The sequence below is a fragment of the Micropterus salmoides genome, unplaced genomic scaffold (assembly GCF_014851395.1).
Source record: "Micropterus salmoides isolate LMB-PRFRI ecotype aquatic unplaced genomic scaffold, ASM1485139v1 Ms_hic_scaffold_18, whole genome shotgun sequence".
NCBI classification, from domain to species: domain Eukaryota; kingdom Metazoa; phylum Chordata; class Actinopteri; order Centrarchiformes; family Centrarchidae; genus Micropterus; species Micropterus salmoides.
The window spans coordinates 23,270,151-23,286,881 of NW_024040928.1; the positions used below are offsets into that span (position 1 = coordinate 23,270,151).

Genomic DNA, 16,731 nt, shown 5'->3' on the forward strand with positions numbered 1-16,731 from the left:
GGATTATAACAACTCCGGTGGTGCCCTAAAACGAGGAATTAAATAAAATGATTTTATGAATCTTAAAAATTCATAATTGGATATCAATTCTTAGAAATTTATTAAAATACATAACTAATAAATTTAGGTCTGCTACAGTGTCATGATTTTCTCACTGACCAAAATGCAAACCATGATGAAGACGCAGTAGGTCACCACTTCAGAGAGAGAGAGAGAGAGATACATATACTAAATAAATTACTTAAAAGATTGATATATTATCAAAATTGTTGTTGATTCATTTAATGTAAATCAAGTATTAGCTTTTCAGCACTAGTTACAAGTCACAAGTAAAGAATTTACTTGTTTGTATTTGTGATATATATCTGTCATGATTAAAACACTTCTTAAACAGCATGTGACCACACTGTAAACTAAAAAACTAAATCATAACAGACAGTTATAGTGACAGGCATATCTGATGAAATGAAGAAAAATGAATGAAGCATCAGTGTGATCTCAGATGACTTTTTGGATCCTCATCTTTCATCCTTGTTAAGAAATGAATCAATGAGAACCATGGCAACAACAGCTATCCAGGCTTGTAATTACTGTGGCAGTTTTTTCTCACTGTCATGAATTAGACCAGCAGGAGGTCCGTGCCAAAATAAGATGTGTGGGGTCTCATTTCTTTCCAAATGGTTATCAGTACTCATCTATCCATTAATGGGAGACATTTTAGGTTCTTAAATGTTAGAGGAATAGTTAAACATTTTGGGAAATAAACGTTTTCACTTTCTCGCTGACAGTTAGACAGACACCACTCTCATGTCTGTAAAATTAATATGAAGCTATAGGCAACACTTGGGTAGCGTTGCTTGGCTGCAAATCTGCAAAAATTCACGGTGAAATTAATTCATTTGGATGGAATCACAGAGATCAGGATTTTGCTGGGGTGAAGTATATTGATGTGGCTCTTCAGTGTCATGTTCAAAATGTCTGGTTAGGTAATGAAACATAACATGAAGGAGCAGGAGGGTTTCCTTCTATCTCATACAAATCACTCTGTCTCAATAGTATAAATAATAATTTCTCTCCCATACACTTGTACTGAATTGATATGTAAAAAATTTCTACTACTAGGATGTTTACCAGTTCTGGGCAAGACAAAATCCTGGAAAAGCAGGAGATGATCTTTGAAGAAGAAGGTCTTTCACAAAGAAAGACAATTTGAGGAAGAGGAGGAACAACTCTAATAGAGAAAGAAGACCAGTTATCCAACATAATAAATTCCATCCCATGAGCCTTTGCACTGTGGACAGCTTCCATTTCAGCTTTTATTGTGAATTTTCATGTTTTTGTTACAGTAACGTTGTGCCTCTGATTTTCCTGCATGTGATGAACAAGGCTTCTTCTATTGTTATACATTTGCAGTTTACTTTGAACCTCAGATTTATTGCTCGCTTTCTTCTGTTTAATTATAGAAGTGACTACTACTCATTTAATTATGCTGTTTTTTTTTTCTTATCTGAGCAAACACTTGTGATCGTTCATGCACAATGAAATATTTAAATACATCAGTTGTAGTCTCTGACCACAGCAGTGCTTACTGAGGTTTTCATGGGAGGTTTTACTTGTTCTCATTAACAGAGTCAGCTTAATTTATCATGTAATTGTTTTTTCATCATGCAGGCATGTGAAACCGTTTGAGACTTTAAAACAGTGATCAAAGGCTGATCATAGCCTGGCAATCAGTGATATTATGTGTCTTTTTTAAAAATTTGATTTGTTTATGGAGCTACAAAACACACGTCAGTACAAAAACAAAAAAGAAATATTCCTATCAAATCTAGAGCTAAGACAATTAGTCAGTTAATTCATAAGTTGGTTAATTGATAAGTCAATCAACAGAAAGTTAATTGACAACTTTTTTGATTATCTATTGTTTTTTTTTTGATAATCTATTAATAATTTAACAAATTTCCAAGCAACAATATCAAACATTTTCTTGCTCCAGCAGTGAAGATGCGTCCTTTCATTGGGTTTAGGCTTTTTGGTCAGACCAGCCAATCAATGTGAAGACGTCATCTTGGCCCCAATTTACTCACATGGTTAAATGTGATAAATAGCACTCTGATCATTATTTAAAATAATTCATAGTTGCAGCCCTATTCAAAAAAGAAGAAGAATGTTAATAATAGCTGTCCAGAAAGAAGTCCAGCTGTGACTTCTGAAAGTTCCTTTTCTTTAACTTGACATCTGATGGAAGGCTGCGCCGACAGTATTTTATAAAAGCTTAGAATGGACTATTGTTTTCTGTAAGCACAAATATTCAGGAAAATGCATTGAACATATGACACATTATGGGATTTGGCAGAAGGTAAGTCCTTGTCAGGGGGGGCCCGAGCCTTGTCGATAAAACCAGCTGCAGTAGGGAAGATGCTCCTCCTACGGGCTCATCTTTTCAGCGTTCACTCAGAAACTACGCACACAGTCGTAGATGTTCACACAACAGGGACACACACACATGCAGCCTACCACTCCATCAAAACTACATAGCCACAGGCCTCCCTATTAACACTTGTCTCTTGAAAAGAAATGAGAAAAGGGTGGAGAGTTGGAAGAAGTATGGCTTTTCTGTTTTTAATGTTTGAGGAAAAGAGAGTGAGAGAGAGTGATTGAGAGAACCAACTTCAATTATGTATACCCCAACAACTTCAATTAAGCATTTGAGCAGGAAAATCAATATGGGAACTGATGACGTCCCAAGTCTTTCATTCCTCACTGAGAAACTGGTCTGTCTGGAGGCAACACAGACACATACACACACACACACATATACTGTATACAAATACTGACTGGCTATAAATCACTCTACAGCCTTCGATCTCACGCCTTGAGCTTCACCATCTGTGTTTCCCATCCATCGATAATGAGTGATGATCTTCATGTGATTGCAAAAAAATCAAGAGTGAATAGGGGAATGTTGACTAATATTTGTGCAATGTCAATACTGTATGACCTATAGACAGCTATGATGATACATTAGAAAGAGAGCATCGTAGATGTTTTTGAATGAGATCTCACTTAATGTTAAAGTGCTTAAAACATGTTTTTTCTCTTATTCTTTTACCTGAAATCATTGAAAACATTCACAATGCAGCGAACAGTCATTATGGAGTTATGACCAATTGTTTTTTATTTTCTTTTTAGCGACTGATCAAGATGGAACCCACTAGGAGCATAAAAGAGCACACCAGCAGTGAAATTTCATTGTGTAATCAATTCATGTCAATGGAATAGTGGTGATAAGTGGATTTACAAGCCGGGGGAAAGTATACGCACAAAAATTTGTTTCAAAACATTTCTGAAATTTGACACACAAATTAGTCACTTCATGCTAACAAGCATGAGGCACCACCTATTTTGACATGCAGATGAACTTCAATGTGCCACTTCCTGGTGTCTCTTAAGAACATGGTTTGAATGCTATTTTACAAAGGCCTTTTATTTTGACTTGAACTTCAAATAGTTTTTCAAATTGATTAAAGATTCCTCACCATATTCATTATCATCGTGAAATATTTATGAGCCCTATAGACCTTATCATAATGGCAATTCTTGCTTACTTTGTTGCTACTAATTCACAATATACACACTAAAACAGGAAGAAAGAAAGCACAGGGAGGATGAGAAGCTGACAGCTTAAAGAATGTATTCACCCAAATTGCAAAGAAGCATTTCTTTCATTTACCTCTATTGTTATTTGACCATCAGGTAGTTTTGAGATATTCATCTGGGAGATTTCTCTTTACAGAAATAATTTCAGTGGTATGACTTTACTGAAGGAATAGTCCCATAGAAACCTATTACAGCAATGTTTGTGAATTACTCCAGATAATGGGGACACTTATTGTGTTGCTGTTAAACATTTTTCAGATCCATTGTGATGGGGTTGTGGTAGAAGTCTCTGAAAACAAACTAAAACCTTGATGATGTGTTGACTATGATTCATCATCTTAATATTAAGTTTTACAGTCATTGTGTTTGATAAAATTTGCTGAAGGACCAAATGTCCACTGGTGAAATTACCAAAGCAGTTCTGTAAGACTGAAGCTGAGACAGAAAGAGTTGATAAAAAAAGCATGCTGTCTGGGACATGTCTTATCAAAGTCATCATCAGTATCCTTGCATGAAATTCCATCTAAGTGTACATTAGCTACCTTCGTAGTGTTCAATAATTCAGCAGCAGAAGACGTCGTCACATCTCCGATTTCCTGCCCGATGTTGTTTAATGCCTGTCGCTATCTCTGGAAACAGGAATGACTTGGAAGTGTTCAGCATGGGGGGGATGGGGGTGGGGGTGACTTTGACTCGCCTGTTCTTCTTATTCACTTCTCCTCTTTTCTGGAAGGAGAAAGATAGAGAGCAAGTCAGAGGAAGAGCGGGCGAGAGTTAAGTGGCGTGTATTCAGAATTATTGATTCCTGGCTGCCTGCACTGAGGGTAACCTCACAAGTTTCATTTCCATCATGTCTGAGTGTGAATAGTGTTTGTCTGCGGTCATTAGTGGCTCTCTGTGTATAGACTGGAGATACTGAATATAAGTGAAGATTAGATGTTTAATCCAGAGGTCGATATGTTAACTGTATATCCTGGAGTTGTAGAATATTATTACATGCATTTTATTACAATGCAAACCTACCATTCAAAATGAATGAATGACATGAGAGGTGATTTTTCACTCTGTATTGACATATTTTGCTTTTTTGATAATGCAAACACTAGACTTGACATTGGCATGGCTCTTTTGGAAGGCATTGTAGGTCATTTGAAATACTGATAATTAAAAATACTTCAATCCATACATTGCCTGAAGTTTGTTGTAAGAATATTTCAGTAATTTATGTCTTTGTATATTTTTAAGTTTGGATACAAATATTTCTACTTAATACTGTGTCTCAGGAAGCAAACTAAAGGGGGAATAAGACCATAGACCACAACAGAAAATAAGGAGTGAGACTGATGTGTTAAGTGCTGCGCCACACACACACATATACCCCCGAACTCTAAAACCAGCAGAAGCACAGGGAGGGTGCTAATGGTGCCTCACAGCACACACTCCTTCAGGGTATGTGTATCTGTGTATGTCTAAGAGAACCATTACTCATCAGAGGCAACTGGCTGGCGAACAGGCATGGATGGATGGGTGGATAGCGTCCCCCACATGCTTGCATAGGTGTGTGTGCACGATACCAACCCTGGATTAGGTTCACAGACAACGTTTCTTTGAGTGAATGAAGTGCTATACAATTATATATTGCAGAGAAGTGGATGGTGGGCACACATTGCCCAGGACTTGGACATGATGGACATATTGTGGTTTGTTTCTGTAACCTTAACTCAAGTGTTGCAAGTACCTTAAGATAAGTGTAACAATGCTTCGTACGAGCAAATATTGTCTTGCAAGATTGGATATATTGGTCTTACAAAATGAAATACGTTGTCTGATAACATACACACAAAGACACACAGAGTCTCACAAAACACATGCTGATAACACACACACAATAACAGTCTTCCTTGATTTGGAAATGTCAACACTTCACCTGCTGATCTGTGCTTGAGGAAAAAAAAAGAAATAAAGATGTACTGTTTGCAGCTTTTTATTTCTCTACTTTGAAGGTATTTTTGTCAATGGTGTTGAGGGAGCAAGAGGATGTCGACCATGAAAGGTCACAGTTGATTGGTTAACAGCAGAAAGCTTTTACCTGTTTTGTGCAAGAACGTCTGCCTGACCACACTATCTCTTGTTCAGCCTGCCTGAATGAGACTGGATACCACTAAATTCTTTTTAGATGCACCCAAGGCCAAATAGTATCTTGTTATTGTGACACACTGTCTGCTCCTCTGGTGAATTAAAAAGGAGGGGAAAAGTCAAATTGAAGTAATTGAAAATGGCAAAAAGAAAAAAGAGGCGCTGGCTCTGAGCAACTGTTGTTGGGTGTAGACCATTATTAAACGTAAAATGTTAAGTACTAACACTATATGAGCCACAAAAGTGAAACAAAAAAGCTTTTTGTGCAAAGTCCTTTTGCTTCTTCATTATAATGTAACAATGTATAATAACTTCCAAAAGAAATCCAGAGTATATCCCAGCTCTACTCTTGCAGACTTTGGCTTAATTACATTACATTTTTTATTAATATTCTGTTTCAACTTACATTACTAAAACCATTTTCATTACAGGCCTACTAGGTATTTTTTTTATAGTGATAATGATAATAGTTGTAGGATAGATAGAATTTTTTTCTGTAATGGTTCCTTTAGCTGTCCTACGCTCTTTGAAAGGTTAGGGGGCAGTGGTGGACTGGATAGTTGGTTGCAATTTGCAAAAATCCCCGTTAGGTGCCACTAAATCTTACACACTGAACCTTTAAAGGATAAGCCTTGTCTTGTTTTTTTTTTTCTTATTGCCAGCAGATCCCATGAAAAGGGCAAAAACAGATTTACCCCATGTGGCTCTGGGGTTAAGATGCCAGTGCCATCTCAATACTAAAGGCATAAAATGGCTTCAGAAAACAGAAACCAAAACCACCAATGTATTAGTCCGACTCTGAGTACTTCCCAACCCTGCCTGCGTGTCTCAGTCCCAAACCCATTAGCTGCAGTTGAATACTTTACTCTTTAAAAGCAGGTCATGAATGGTACTGTAAGCTGGTCACTGTACTTTTTAGCAAACAGTGCTAAATAGTGTATTTGTTATGGACTGTTTTCAACTGTGGATTTGGGGTTGACTCAAAATAAACTACAGTGCCCATGTTCATAGTAATGAAGGAACATGTCACCCAGTACAAAAGTGTGGCTCACTGATGTGTTTCTAATAGTTTTTGGATGACAATGGAGCTCTATGGCACAGAGGATTAAAGGAGACCTATTATGCTTTTCCATATTTTATGACTTATCTACAATGTTACAATGTTGGATGTTTATGTTAAATATTGCCAAAGCTTCAAATAATGAGGTTAAAGTATAAATGCTCTGTTTTCAACAGATTTTTCTACCAACTGCTCCGTTCTATGACATAGGGAGCCAGATGGAGCCGGTATTCCATATATGGTCATTTGCTCCGCACAGCTACACTTAGGCTGTATTCGAAACTGCCTACTATACAAGTAGTACATACTGATTTGGCCTAAATGGAGTATGTAGTATGCAGTTTGCAAGCAAAAGCAAAATCTGCAATCTGTATACCAAAAATACCTGGCTTACTGATTGGGAAAAATCTCCAGTATGCGTCAGACCAGTCTACCTTGCGAACTGTGGCCCATAATGCAAAGCACTACAACTGTAACAACAACCAGTCTTTCTTTTAGAGGAAAACAACAGAACTTGTTTTACAATTTTCATATGGTATTTCATCACTAAATCCACTTCTAACAAGTTTTGAGGCGAGAAATCAACTGTGTAGATTTTAAATATCAGCAGTTTTACGAAAATTGTTGGCAAACTGAAAATGTGCTTGAACATTTTCTCTGCAAACGCGATGGGGGAAGCTAAAGAGCCAGCCCGCGGCCGGCCAGCCAGCTCATGGAGCCCTCTGGTCCTCACGTCAGCTTACGGACCTCACAGCCACACAGACCGCTGCAGCCAATGCAGCAGACGAGTCCAGCAACAACGTGAGAGTAAAGACCCGCAGCTGTGAAACAGTTTAAATGTTTGTACCACTGTTATTCTGTCTTTACATTCTGAGTAATGTTGTTACGTTTTAACTTAAATCAAGAGACATCTGGTTTGTGATGGACAGTCTTGTAAAAACTTACAGCACTTTGATAAAAAAATAAACAACAACAGTCTTGTTGCTTTATTATTATCATTATTCTAAATAGACATTACTTTGTGGTTACAGTACTTGCTTATTATTTGCTTTCATTTCATTCCGAATACAGTCTTAAGGTGCGTTCCCACCGAAAGTGAATCCAGCGTTTTGGGCGGCTTTATTACATACAAAGTAAATGCAAAGACGCGAATTCCTGCGAATTTGCTCCGGGTGGCGCGAATGAGGCATTTGTCGTTCAATTCGCTGGTTTGTGCGAGTTCAAATTTTTCAACTTGGGAGAGAAATTCGCTTGAGGCGATGTTGCGAAAGCTTATCAGCAGCGAGATTGTCCAAACGTCACCGGCGGCTTCGGACGTTGCTTGGAGAGGACCAGGCGAACGGTGTAATGACAATCCACTGGCCGACGGGGAGCTGCTAAAGAACGGGGAAGTGGACGGCGAGTAGCGCTGCAGCTTTCGGACAAATAAACACCCGTAGTAGTCTGGATTCTGCTCCGACAACTACGCCGTTTACCAGCGGGAGGAGGTCAGAGTTAACTGGTTTTATTAAATTAGCTTTTTACTTTAGTTCTTGGAATTAAAACTTGATTTATCTTCACTCACGCTTCTCGGCAGCTAGCTTCCGTGCACATTAAATAGACAGGAGCATCTACAGCTTGTTTAAGACCTAGGCCTACATGAAGTGCCAGTATGAAATAGACATTTTTTTTGAACTTTCAATCATGCAAAGCTTCCATACAAGAGCCTAATAAAATTGTAAACAAAGCAGGCAGTGGCGCACAATCTGTCATCAAACACAGCAGATAATGGCACACACTCTGATGTTGCAAGGCAAAAACTCCGGTTTTACTGTCAACATGACTACCTGACTAACTACATGACTATCTACATGACTGCAACCGGTGTTTCTGAAAAACCTCACACTGGCAGGGGTTTCCAAAAAGGATTGCTTTCAGTGACCTGATGCTGTGTTTCCGTGTGGATGAACGGCCAAACCGTGTCGAAAAGGTCACGGTTTTGAAAATACCCGTGTTCGTGTAGACAGGACCTAAGATTTTCAGTAATTAACTAGGAACTGTGCTACAGCTCCAAAGCTGTTGTTGCAACTACCCAACTTTGTTTTTCAACCTTTGTTTTCTCCCAACCACACAGATACATTTCCTCTGCATGTGTGTTCTGTAGCTCTGCCGGTGTGTTATGTGTCTGTGATAGTATATATTACAGAGTATGCATTAATATTCTGAGCCAGACCAGGCTGCAACATTAAGCTTTTTTATCAGCCCAAAGACCTGTGTTTCAACTCAGCCATAGAAGGCAACAGTCTCTACTGTGATGTTTACGTACACACACACACACACACACACACACACACACACACAGTGATAAATATGGAAATTTCTCTGACTCTAAGACACAATGACACAGCAATGAACATGCAAATTATTCCTCTCTCTGTCTCTCTCGCTCTCTCTCTCACACACACACACACACACACACACTTAAAGCTAAGTTATTTCTGTGAAGTTGTGCCATTTGTCTTGAAGTATTTTGATTAAACTTCACAGGAGCAGACATCTATAATAACAGTATTTTACCTTCACAGTGGTTTTGGAGTACAAACTTTGAGGAACCTCCTTAGAGACTCCTCGGCTCCCACACCTCTGCCTGGCCTGCCCTCTTGTGCTGCTGTTGTTTGGATTTGAATGTTAAAAACGATGCTACTGAAAGTCACATGCAAGTATTCCCAGTGTGTAGACACACAGATGCACACGCACACACACACGTTTGTATTTGGCGGTTTTCACTCTGGATTTGTTTGATTGAGTCGGAAGCAGAGATTTCTATTTCCCCTCTCTCTGACCCCAACGGTCTGCTTTCATGCTTGTGTACTGCTTTTGTGGTTTGTGTTCAGTTTGCATAGTCCATCCATCACAAACATGAGAATGGTCTTCACTGTTGCCAGGAAATTATGTTGGCGGCCTGTTTGAAGAAGAAAAATGCCAAGAAGAAGAAATACAGAACAATATACAGACAGGTATAACTGTGTGAGCATCAACATCTGTATGGACATAGAAATCAAAATTAGAGTAGAAACAAAAGCAAGACAAGCGAACAAATCCCATAGCGAAGTGGATAGCTACACACTGCATTCTGATTAGTATTGGGGAAGATGTCGGTCTTAGGGGTTGCTCTTTGCTACGGTGAGTAAACAGCAGGCGCTCTATTGATAGTAACCATGGCAACGGCTTATGTACGCTACACAGCGGTAGCTTATTTAACTTTAAAATTATAGGCTACATAACTTTACCTGATAAGCCTGTATCTAGTTTAAAAGAAAGAATGTTTCTGCTGATACTTGTTCAGAAAAAAACCCACAAGAATAACGTAGACTAACCATGTTCCGTACACAACGATATTCCGTACAGATGACCTTTTCCCACCGATCGCTGAATAAATACTTCCAGGTTATTTATAAACTATCTATGTGTGTAATCACAATTTCCCCCTCTTTTATTCCTGACCAAAAAAGAGACCCCCCTGCTGCTTGTTTCAGTGTGATTTCAGTTAGGTTGCTATGTGCGCCCACTGCGCTTGAAAATGGAGGGTGGGCAAGCTACAGTCCAAAAAGCAGCTTGGGTGTGGAGACTGCTACAGCAGCAAAAATGTACATAGTTTGAATTAATGATTCTCACAGTACTACAGTCTTTATGAAATGATTATTATGTTATCACAAATCATTAAATATTTGTGTTAAAATATCAACATTTTGTTGAATAAATTCTTTGAAATAGGATTTTTTAAACGTCAATTCTGGGCAATGACCGCTTGGTGCCACTCTCACACTGAGACAGGCAGCAAAGACGCAGCACGTCTGTCGACACAGACGCTGTTTGCATGTCATCCTGTGCGCAGTGATGATGTTTATATTTATAAAGGATTAAGATAAGGTTAAAAAAAAATTAACAAATGCACATTGTTTGCCCTTATTCTTGTTCTTCAGAAAGATATGGTAATGTTGTTCACTATCGTTTTACATGGTTCATGCTTAACTCACTCCTTCTAGCTTATTAAAGCAGTAATTAACTTGTGTTTTAAACAAATTAAATGTCCTGACCTTTATTAATAATTTAAATAATAACGGAACACCATTAACCCTAATGAACATCCGTACACATGCGGAGGAGGTACTTTTCCCCACTTTTCTCAAATACTATTGGTCCAAAAGACATCAATTAAAGAATAAACCGTCCAATAGGTATTCCCCCTGGGAATGAGCATACAAACATGCTTGTCAGGCTCTCAACAACAGCGTGGTGGTCAGTGGAGTGCAGTGAAGTGCGCAAAGTGTACGGAACATTGTTAGTCTACATTAGCTCAGAAGGAGCCTGTTTTGATGTTATGATTGTAACTCTGATGGTAACTTGTTTTAACAAGCTAGATAAAAGGTCATGTCCTGGCAGTGGAAAATATCTTTGGTTTAATATTTGATTTGATTACATTAATAAGAAGAAGATAAGAAATATTTTATTGCTACTGTGGAAAGGGAATACTGCTGGTAAACAGCACCTTATTTGTTTAAAGTGTTTGCAAACCACATATTATTGAACCTTTGTGTATATAGCAGTACATTTAAATTAAAAGTACGCAATACACTACTTAAGAATTCATTATTAAATTTTGCGCATAACTATGCAATTTATTGCAAGAAAATCACGCAATTAAAATTTTAATCGTTGCCCAGCTTCTGCTGTGGGAGCACTGGACAGGTTCTGTTCTACGTTCAAACTCTACCACTGTTTGACTTTAACTAAGAGCGTCATGCACAGGTTTGAAAAAGGCTTTCAAATGACCAATTTTCTTTTACATGAAGCACATATACATTTACTCATTTGGCGGACGCTTTTATCTAAAGCGACTAACATTTGAAGAACATACAAGCATCAGTGAAGTAAGATATCTACGAGCAACAATAGATACTAGTAAGAGTGATTAATGCATATGGCACCAATGGGATAAATACCTAGGGGAAGCAATAAGAGTTAAAAAATAGTGCAATTAAGACAAGTGAATTGTAAGAAGAATTGCATAGGAAGTGCATGTTAGAGGTGTTATAAGATGAAGTGTTCTTAGAAGAGATGAGTTTTCAAAAGCTTCTTGAAGTTAGAGAGGGATGCCCCCTGCTCTGATGGCATGTGATAGCTCGTTCCACCAACATGGTGAGAACAGGGATGGAGAATGCCTTGTGTGTAGGGATGGCAGAGCCAGACGACGTTCATTGGAAGAGCGCAGTGGCTGAGAAGGACCGTAAGCTTGTATTTTAGAGTTTAGGTGGACGGATGCAGACCCAGCAGTCACTCTGTATGCAAGTGGAGTGACATGAGTCCTTTTGGGCTGATTGAAAACCAGACACACCACCGCGTTCTGGACCATTTGTGGGGGCAGTAGTCGAGGCAAGATCTAACTGCCAGTTTGACAGTGCCCTTATAATACAAGTGAATACGAGCATTGATAACATTCAGTCCCTAAAATTTACACTCACCTTAAACAGTATGCTTCAAAGAAACTTCTTGCATAGTATGGTTTCTGGCTGTTTGGCAATCTGACAAGCAGTTCATTTTAAGCTTTTACCCCCTCTACAGCATGTGCTAAACTTAAAACCACTTTGTTTGATCAACATCTCCTCAGTTCAGTTTTTCATATCTTTCATTCCAATCATGACATTTGGTCAACACAAAGAGAAACACACAAGCTAGAAAGCTTCAAATCACTTATGGTCTCTCTACTTAACCAGACCCCCATGTCTTCCTATTGTTTGCAGCATAAGCCATTAAAGCTTCAAGCATTTCCATATGGCCAGGTGGATTTGTTTACTACAGATCGGAGACAATGGCAGTGCTTTTAAATGCATGAGCATGCCTCTGCACTAATGTGGGCACACACATTTGCAAGACTAAATGTGCCAGAAAGAAGCCGCCCATTCTGTCACTCCCAGCCACGCTCTTTGATGGTGGACTAAATAGGTTGTTGATGCTTTGACGAGTTTTTAAACAGCTTTCAGCAGACTCCAAAGAGCCAGGTGCTGATAGACTTGGCTGAGACATCTCAGTCAGATTTTCGCCTTGACCACAGTTCTTTTCATGGTTTCATCAAGATAAATTCTCAACTGTGTGCTTTGAATTGTTTTAGTCATAAAGCGCAACACATTTCCCCTCAGGGTCCTGAGTTTTGCCTTAAAGAAAAAATGGTAATTAGGAAAATCGAAGACATTCACAGCAGCCTAGAACACCCATGTGCTGTCCTTTGCCCCAGATATGTTTTTTATTAACACCTGCCGGTTTTAGGCCCACAAGTGGTTCTTCAACTGAGACTTTGTGTACAAGGCTTCTCAAAATATAACAGCAGCGTTACTGTTAATGAATGCGCCCCAGTAACAAAAGACACATTTAATCTAATTAGAAATTGTTGTACAGAGAATGTCATGTAAGAACTTACTGATTGACCAGAATGCAAGCAGAAAATAGAGGAAGAATTTGCTTTTCATATCCTGGTAAGTGCGCATATAATAAATAGTAAATTAGCAGATTATTGTCTTTCCAAAATGCAGTCAAATTGTATTATGCCCATGTCTATGATTAAAATGAACAACATTAAAGTCACTAATCAGTTCAGTATGAAGTAACACGTGGCAGCCAACATGGGGTATAGTGTTAGTGAAGTGTTCTCTAGGAGAAAATGCTTTGGAATCTACTGCAGCTCTCTCAAATCAATGTCGTACACACACAGACACACAAAGCCCCATAGCTTCTGGCCTCACTTAACAAATCACAACTGCTTCACATCTTGTGCCGCCAAGGGTGCCTCTCCTTGTGACTCCCATTTTGAAACAAATTTATCAAACCACACGCTTTCTTCCTCTATTCTGCTCTCTACTCACGAGAGTGTGGCCTATTGAAGAGGCGACGACAAATTTAGGGAGTCAGAAAGGGAGATTGCACAAATATAATGTGACTGCTCCATATTGCCTCAATGCCCACACACACACACACACACACACACACACACACACACACACACACACACACACACACACACAGTGACGCATAATGTAGCTACACAAACCTTGAAGGACTGGAGCTGAGAGTATGGAGTAGGAGTCATGATTGAATTTATATTCCCCTTTTCCGTTTTAATGTTTTTCATTTTAAATCTTTACACAGTTTAAATTAAAGGGGAAATTCGTTTTTAAAATTTTGTTTAGATATTTTTACACTCTTTCCTCATATTTCAAAAGTTTTTAAGGAGTTGATATTGTGGCTCTGTGACAGCTTATGTTGCAAACAAATTACTTCTAATGCAATATTAAGTGACTTGTTGTAAGGCTCGGAATTAAGATTTTGGGTTCCCACTTCTGACTGCAAACAACTGCAACTGTGGCAAAGTAAGATCAGTCATTAATTGGTCACAAGCCCTGCTTATACTTATTCATAAATGAATTTATCATTCCCAGCGGGTTTTAAGTTTGTTCTTCTGCTGCTAGAATTTCAAAGACAGTTGGACCAATGTTTTGATTTTTGTGGTGCATTTAAAGACCGGCCTGATTGTCTGACCAGATTATCTCTATCTAGTGATCATCTTCCGCTCTTGGCCTGCTGTACATTCTGTTTTAATGGTCTTTAAATCACCTTTGCTAATTTTCTCTCTGTCTTTGCAGCTGGTCTGAGGAAAGCATTTCAGACTGTAGTTGTTCAATTTATTTCCATTGTCTTATAATTAATCTTCCATTGTGTCATAAATTGCACAAGTGAGCAACATTTTAGCCACGTTTTCTCTTTTATGAACAAATGTTGTTTTTCACTTCAAGGACATCCTTGTGTGTGTCTCTCCTTCATAATTAATGGGTCCAAACAATGCACATGATGCCTCACACACACTGAACAATTACACCAGAGGGACTATTATGTCTGTGTGTAAGACAAAGCCTTCAGATCCTTTCCTGAACCGGTGTGTCTGTAAGGGCCCTCTTTGTAGTAATTACTGGTGATGCCATTTATAGTTTACGTAGTACACTGCATTTATAATGATAAATATTGGGAGCCTCAAAATCCCCAGACTTTACTAAAGTTAGATACATAAGTGCTTAGATTCATAGTAAGTTAAAATTTTCTTGCACCAGTATAAATACATCTGTACTGATACCTAAATGATTTTTCAATACCTAGAAACAATAAATTAATTTGGGTAAGCAAGTAAAATGGCGGATATTAATTGTGGTGCACTTTAAAGTAAATAGGGACCTTGACCAGTCATCTGTGTATCACAAATTATGTTGTTTCAGACTAAAATGCAAACTTTTGAAATACTTTGATTCAGACAATAAACAACAGACTGATACACCATGTTTGCCTGTCTGTGGGAAGAGCCCTTCAACTGTATTACTTTTCTCTGTAATATTTTTCACTAGTGTAAACCAGACCTCAGGGTCTACTCTTTAAGGCCTTTTATTGATCCTTCGCTCCTGAAATTATTTAGTGTCTTTTGCTGAGAGATCCCTTTTACTTTATGGTGAACAACACTATTTATTTTGTTTTACAGCTAAAATGTTCCGAGTGATTCTCTGTGGCACATATTGATTTTTAATTCCCTCCTTCTTGGTATCATCCAACTCTGTCTTTCTCTTTTGTGTCTCTCTTTCATGCACACAAACACTGAAGAATACACTGAATCCACACATTGTTCCATACCTATACAATATCTAAATAATACATTAAATAGGCTTTTTCTTTTTATGGATTGTTGCCAAAAACTACCAGCCATTTTTAAAAGGACTGGATTAGTTTAAGCTCATTTTCACACAGAGTTTTAGTCCCCACGCATACAACGTGGTTTTGTTATCTCACTCCAATCATTTATCACCATAGTTTAAGCTATTCGAGGTCTTGCATCAAGTACCTCTCAGTTAAGTGAAGAGAAAAGTAGAGGGAAATTGCAGAGACAAGGCTGATTATGCACCATTTCAGAAAAAGGATTAAAGGAAAAACAAAGTAGACAAACTACACAGATTTATTGTGAAACTACTCGAGTGTTTTAAATATACTTTTAACAGATTTTCTTTTTTGGTGGCTTTTCGCGATCTGATTTTTTTTCTCTTTTTTATATACAAAATACACAGATTCTTTTTTGAAAACACAATACTGAATAATGAGCTATGTATATTAAATTGTGCAACAAATTGTTATCACCTACACATATAACATAATCTCATGCAGCCATTCAAATGCAACTCCTTCTATACACACATACTATATACTACATACTATACACATTGTTTTGACACACAAAGGGATCACACACTTGAAAAACATACTCCTTTCCTCACACATGTAGCAGCACTGTCACGTGGCTCTAAAATTTCAGAAACAAAAATTCATCCACATTCATACATACAAGCAGGAAAGGCATTCACACACACTCATGACCACTTAAACAAACAATTAATGCACATCCAGTATCTCACAAAAGTGAGTACTTAGGGGTGTACTCACTTTTGTTGCCAGCGGTTTAGACATTAATGGCTATATGATGTGTTATTTTGAGGGGACAGCAATTTTACACTGTTTTACAAGCTCTACACTCACTACTTTACATTGTAGCAAAGTTTAATTTCTTCAGTGTTGTCACATGAAAAGATATAATCACATATTTACAAAAATGAGGGGTGTACTCACTTTAGTGAGATACTGTGGGTGTAAGAACAGGGAGGTGAAACCCCCTAACCCATATGGTTAGGACCATTATTGTGCTGTTATCTGGGTCAGGGTCATGGTGGCCACACACAAAGCAGAGCGGCCCATATGTTCCTTTCTTCAGTAAGTTTCTCCAACTGCTCTTAGGATCTCCTGGGATTCCCTCTTAG

At 38.3% G+C, this 16,731-nt stretch overlaps 1 protein-coding gene across 1 annotated transcript in view; it reads left to right on the forward strand.

The window, feature by feature from the left end:
- Window positions 1-7,524: 7,524 nt before the first annotated feature.
- LOC119909485 (exostosin-1a) overlaps window positions 7,525-16,731 on the forward strand; it is a 65,586-nt gene continuing 56,379 nt past the window's right edge. The window contains exon 1 of the mRNA XM_038727731.1: window positions 7,525-7,679. Within this exon, the coding sequence (XP_038583659.1) occupies window positions 7,525-7,679 (155 nt within the window). The remainder of the gene's footprint in view (window positions 7,680-16,731) is intronic.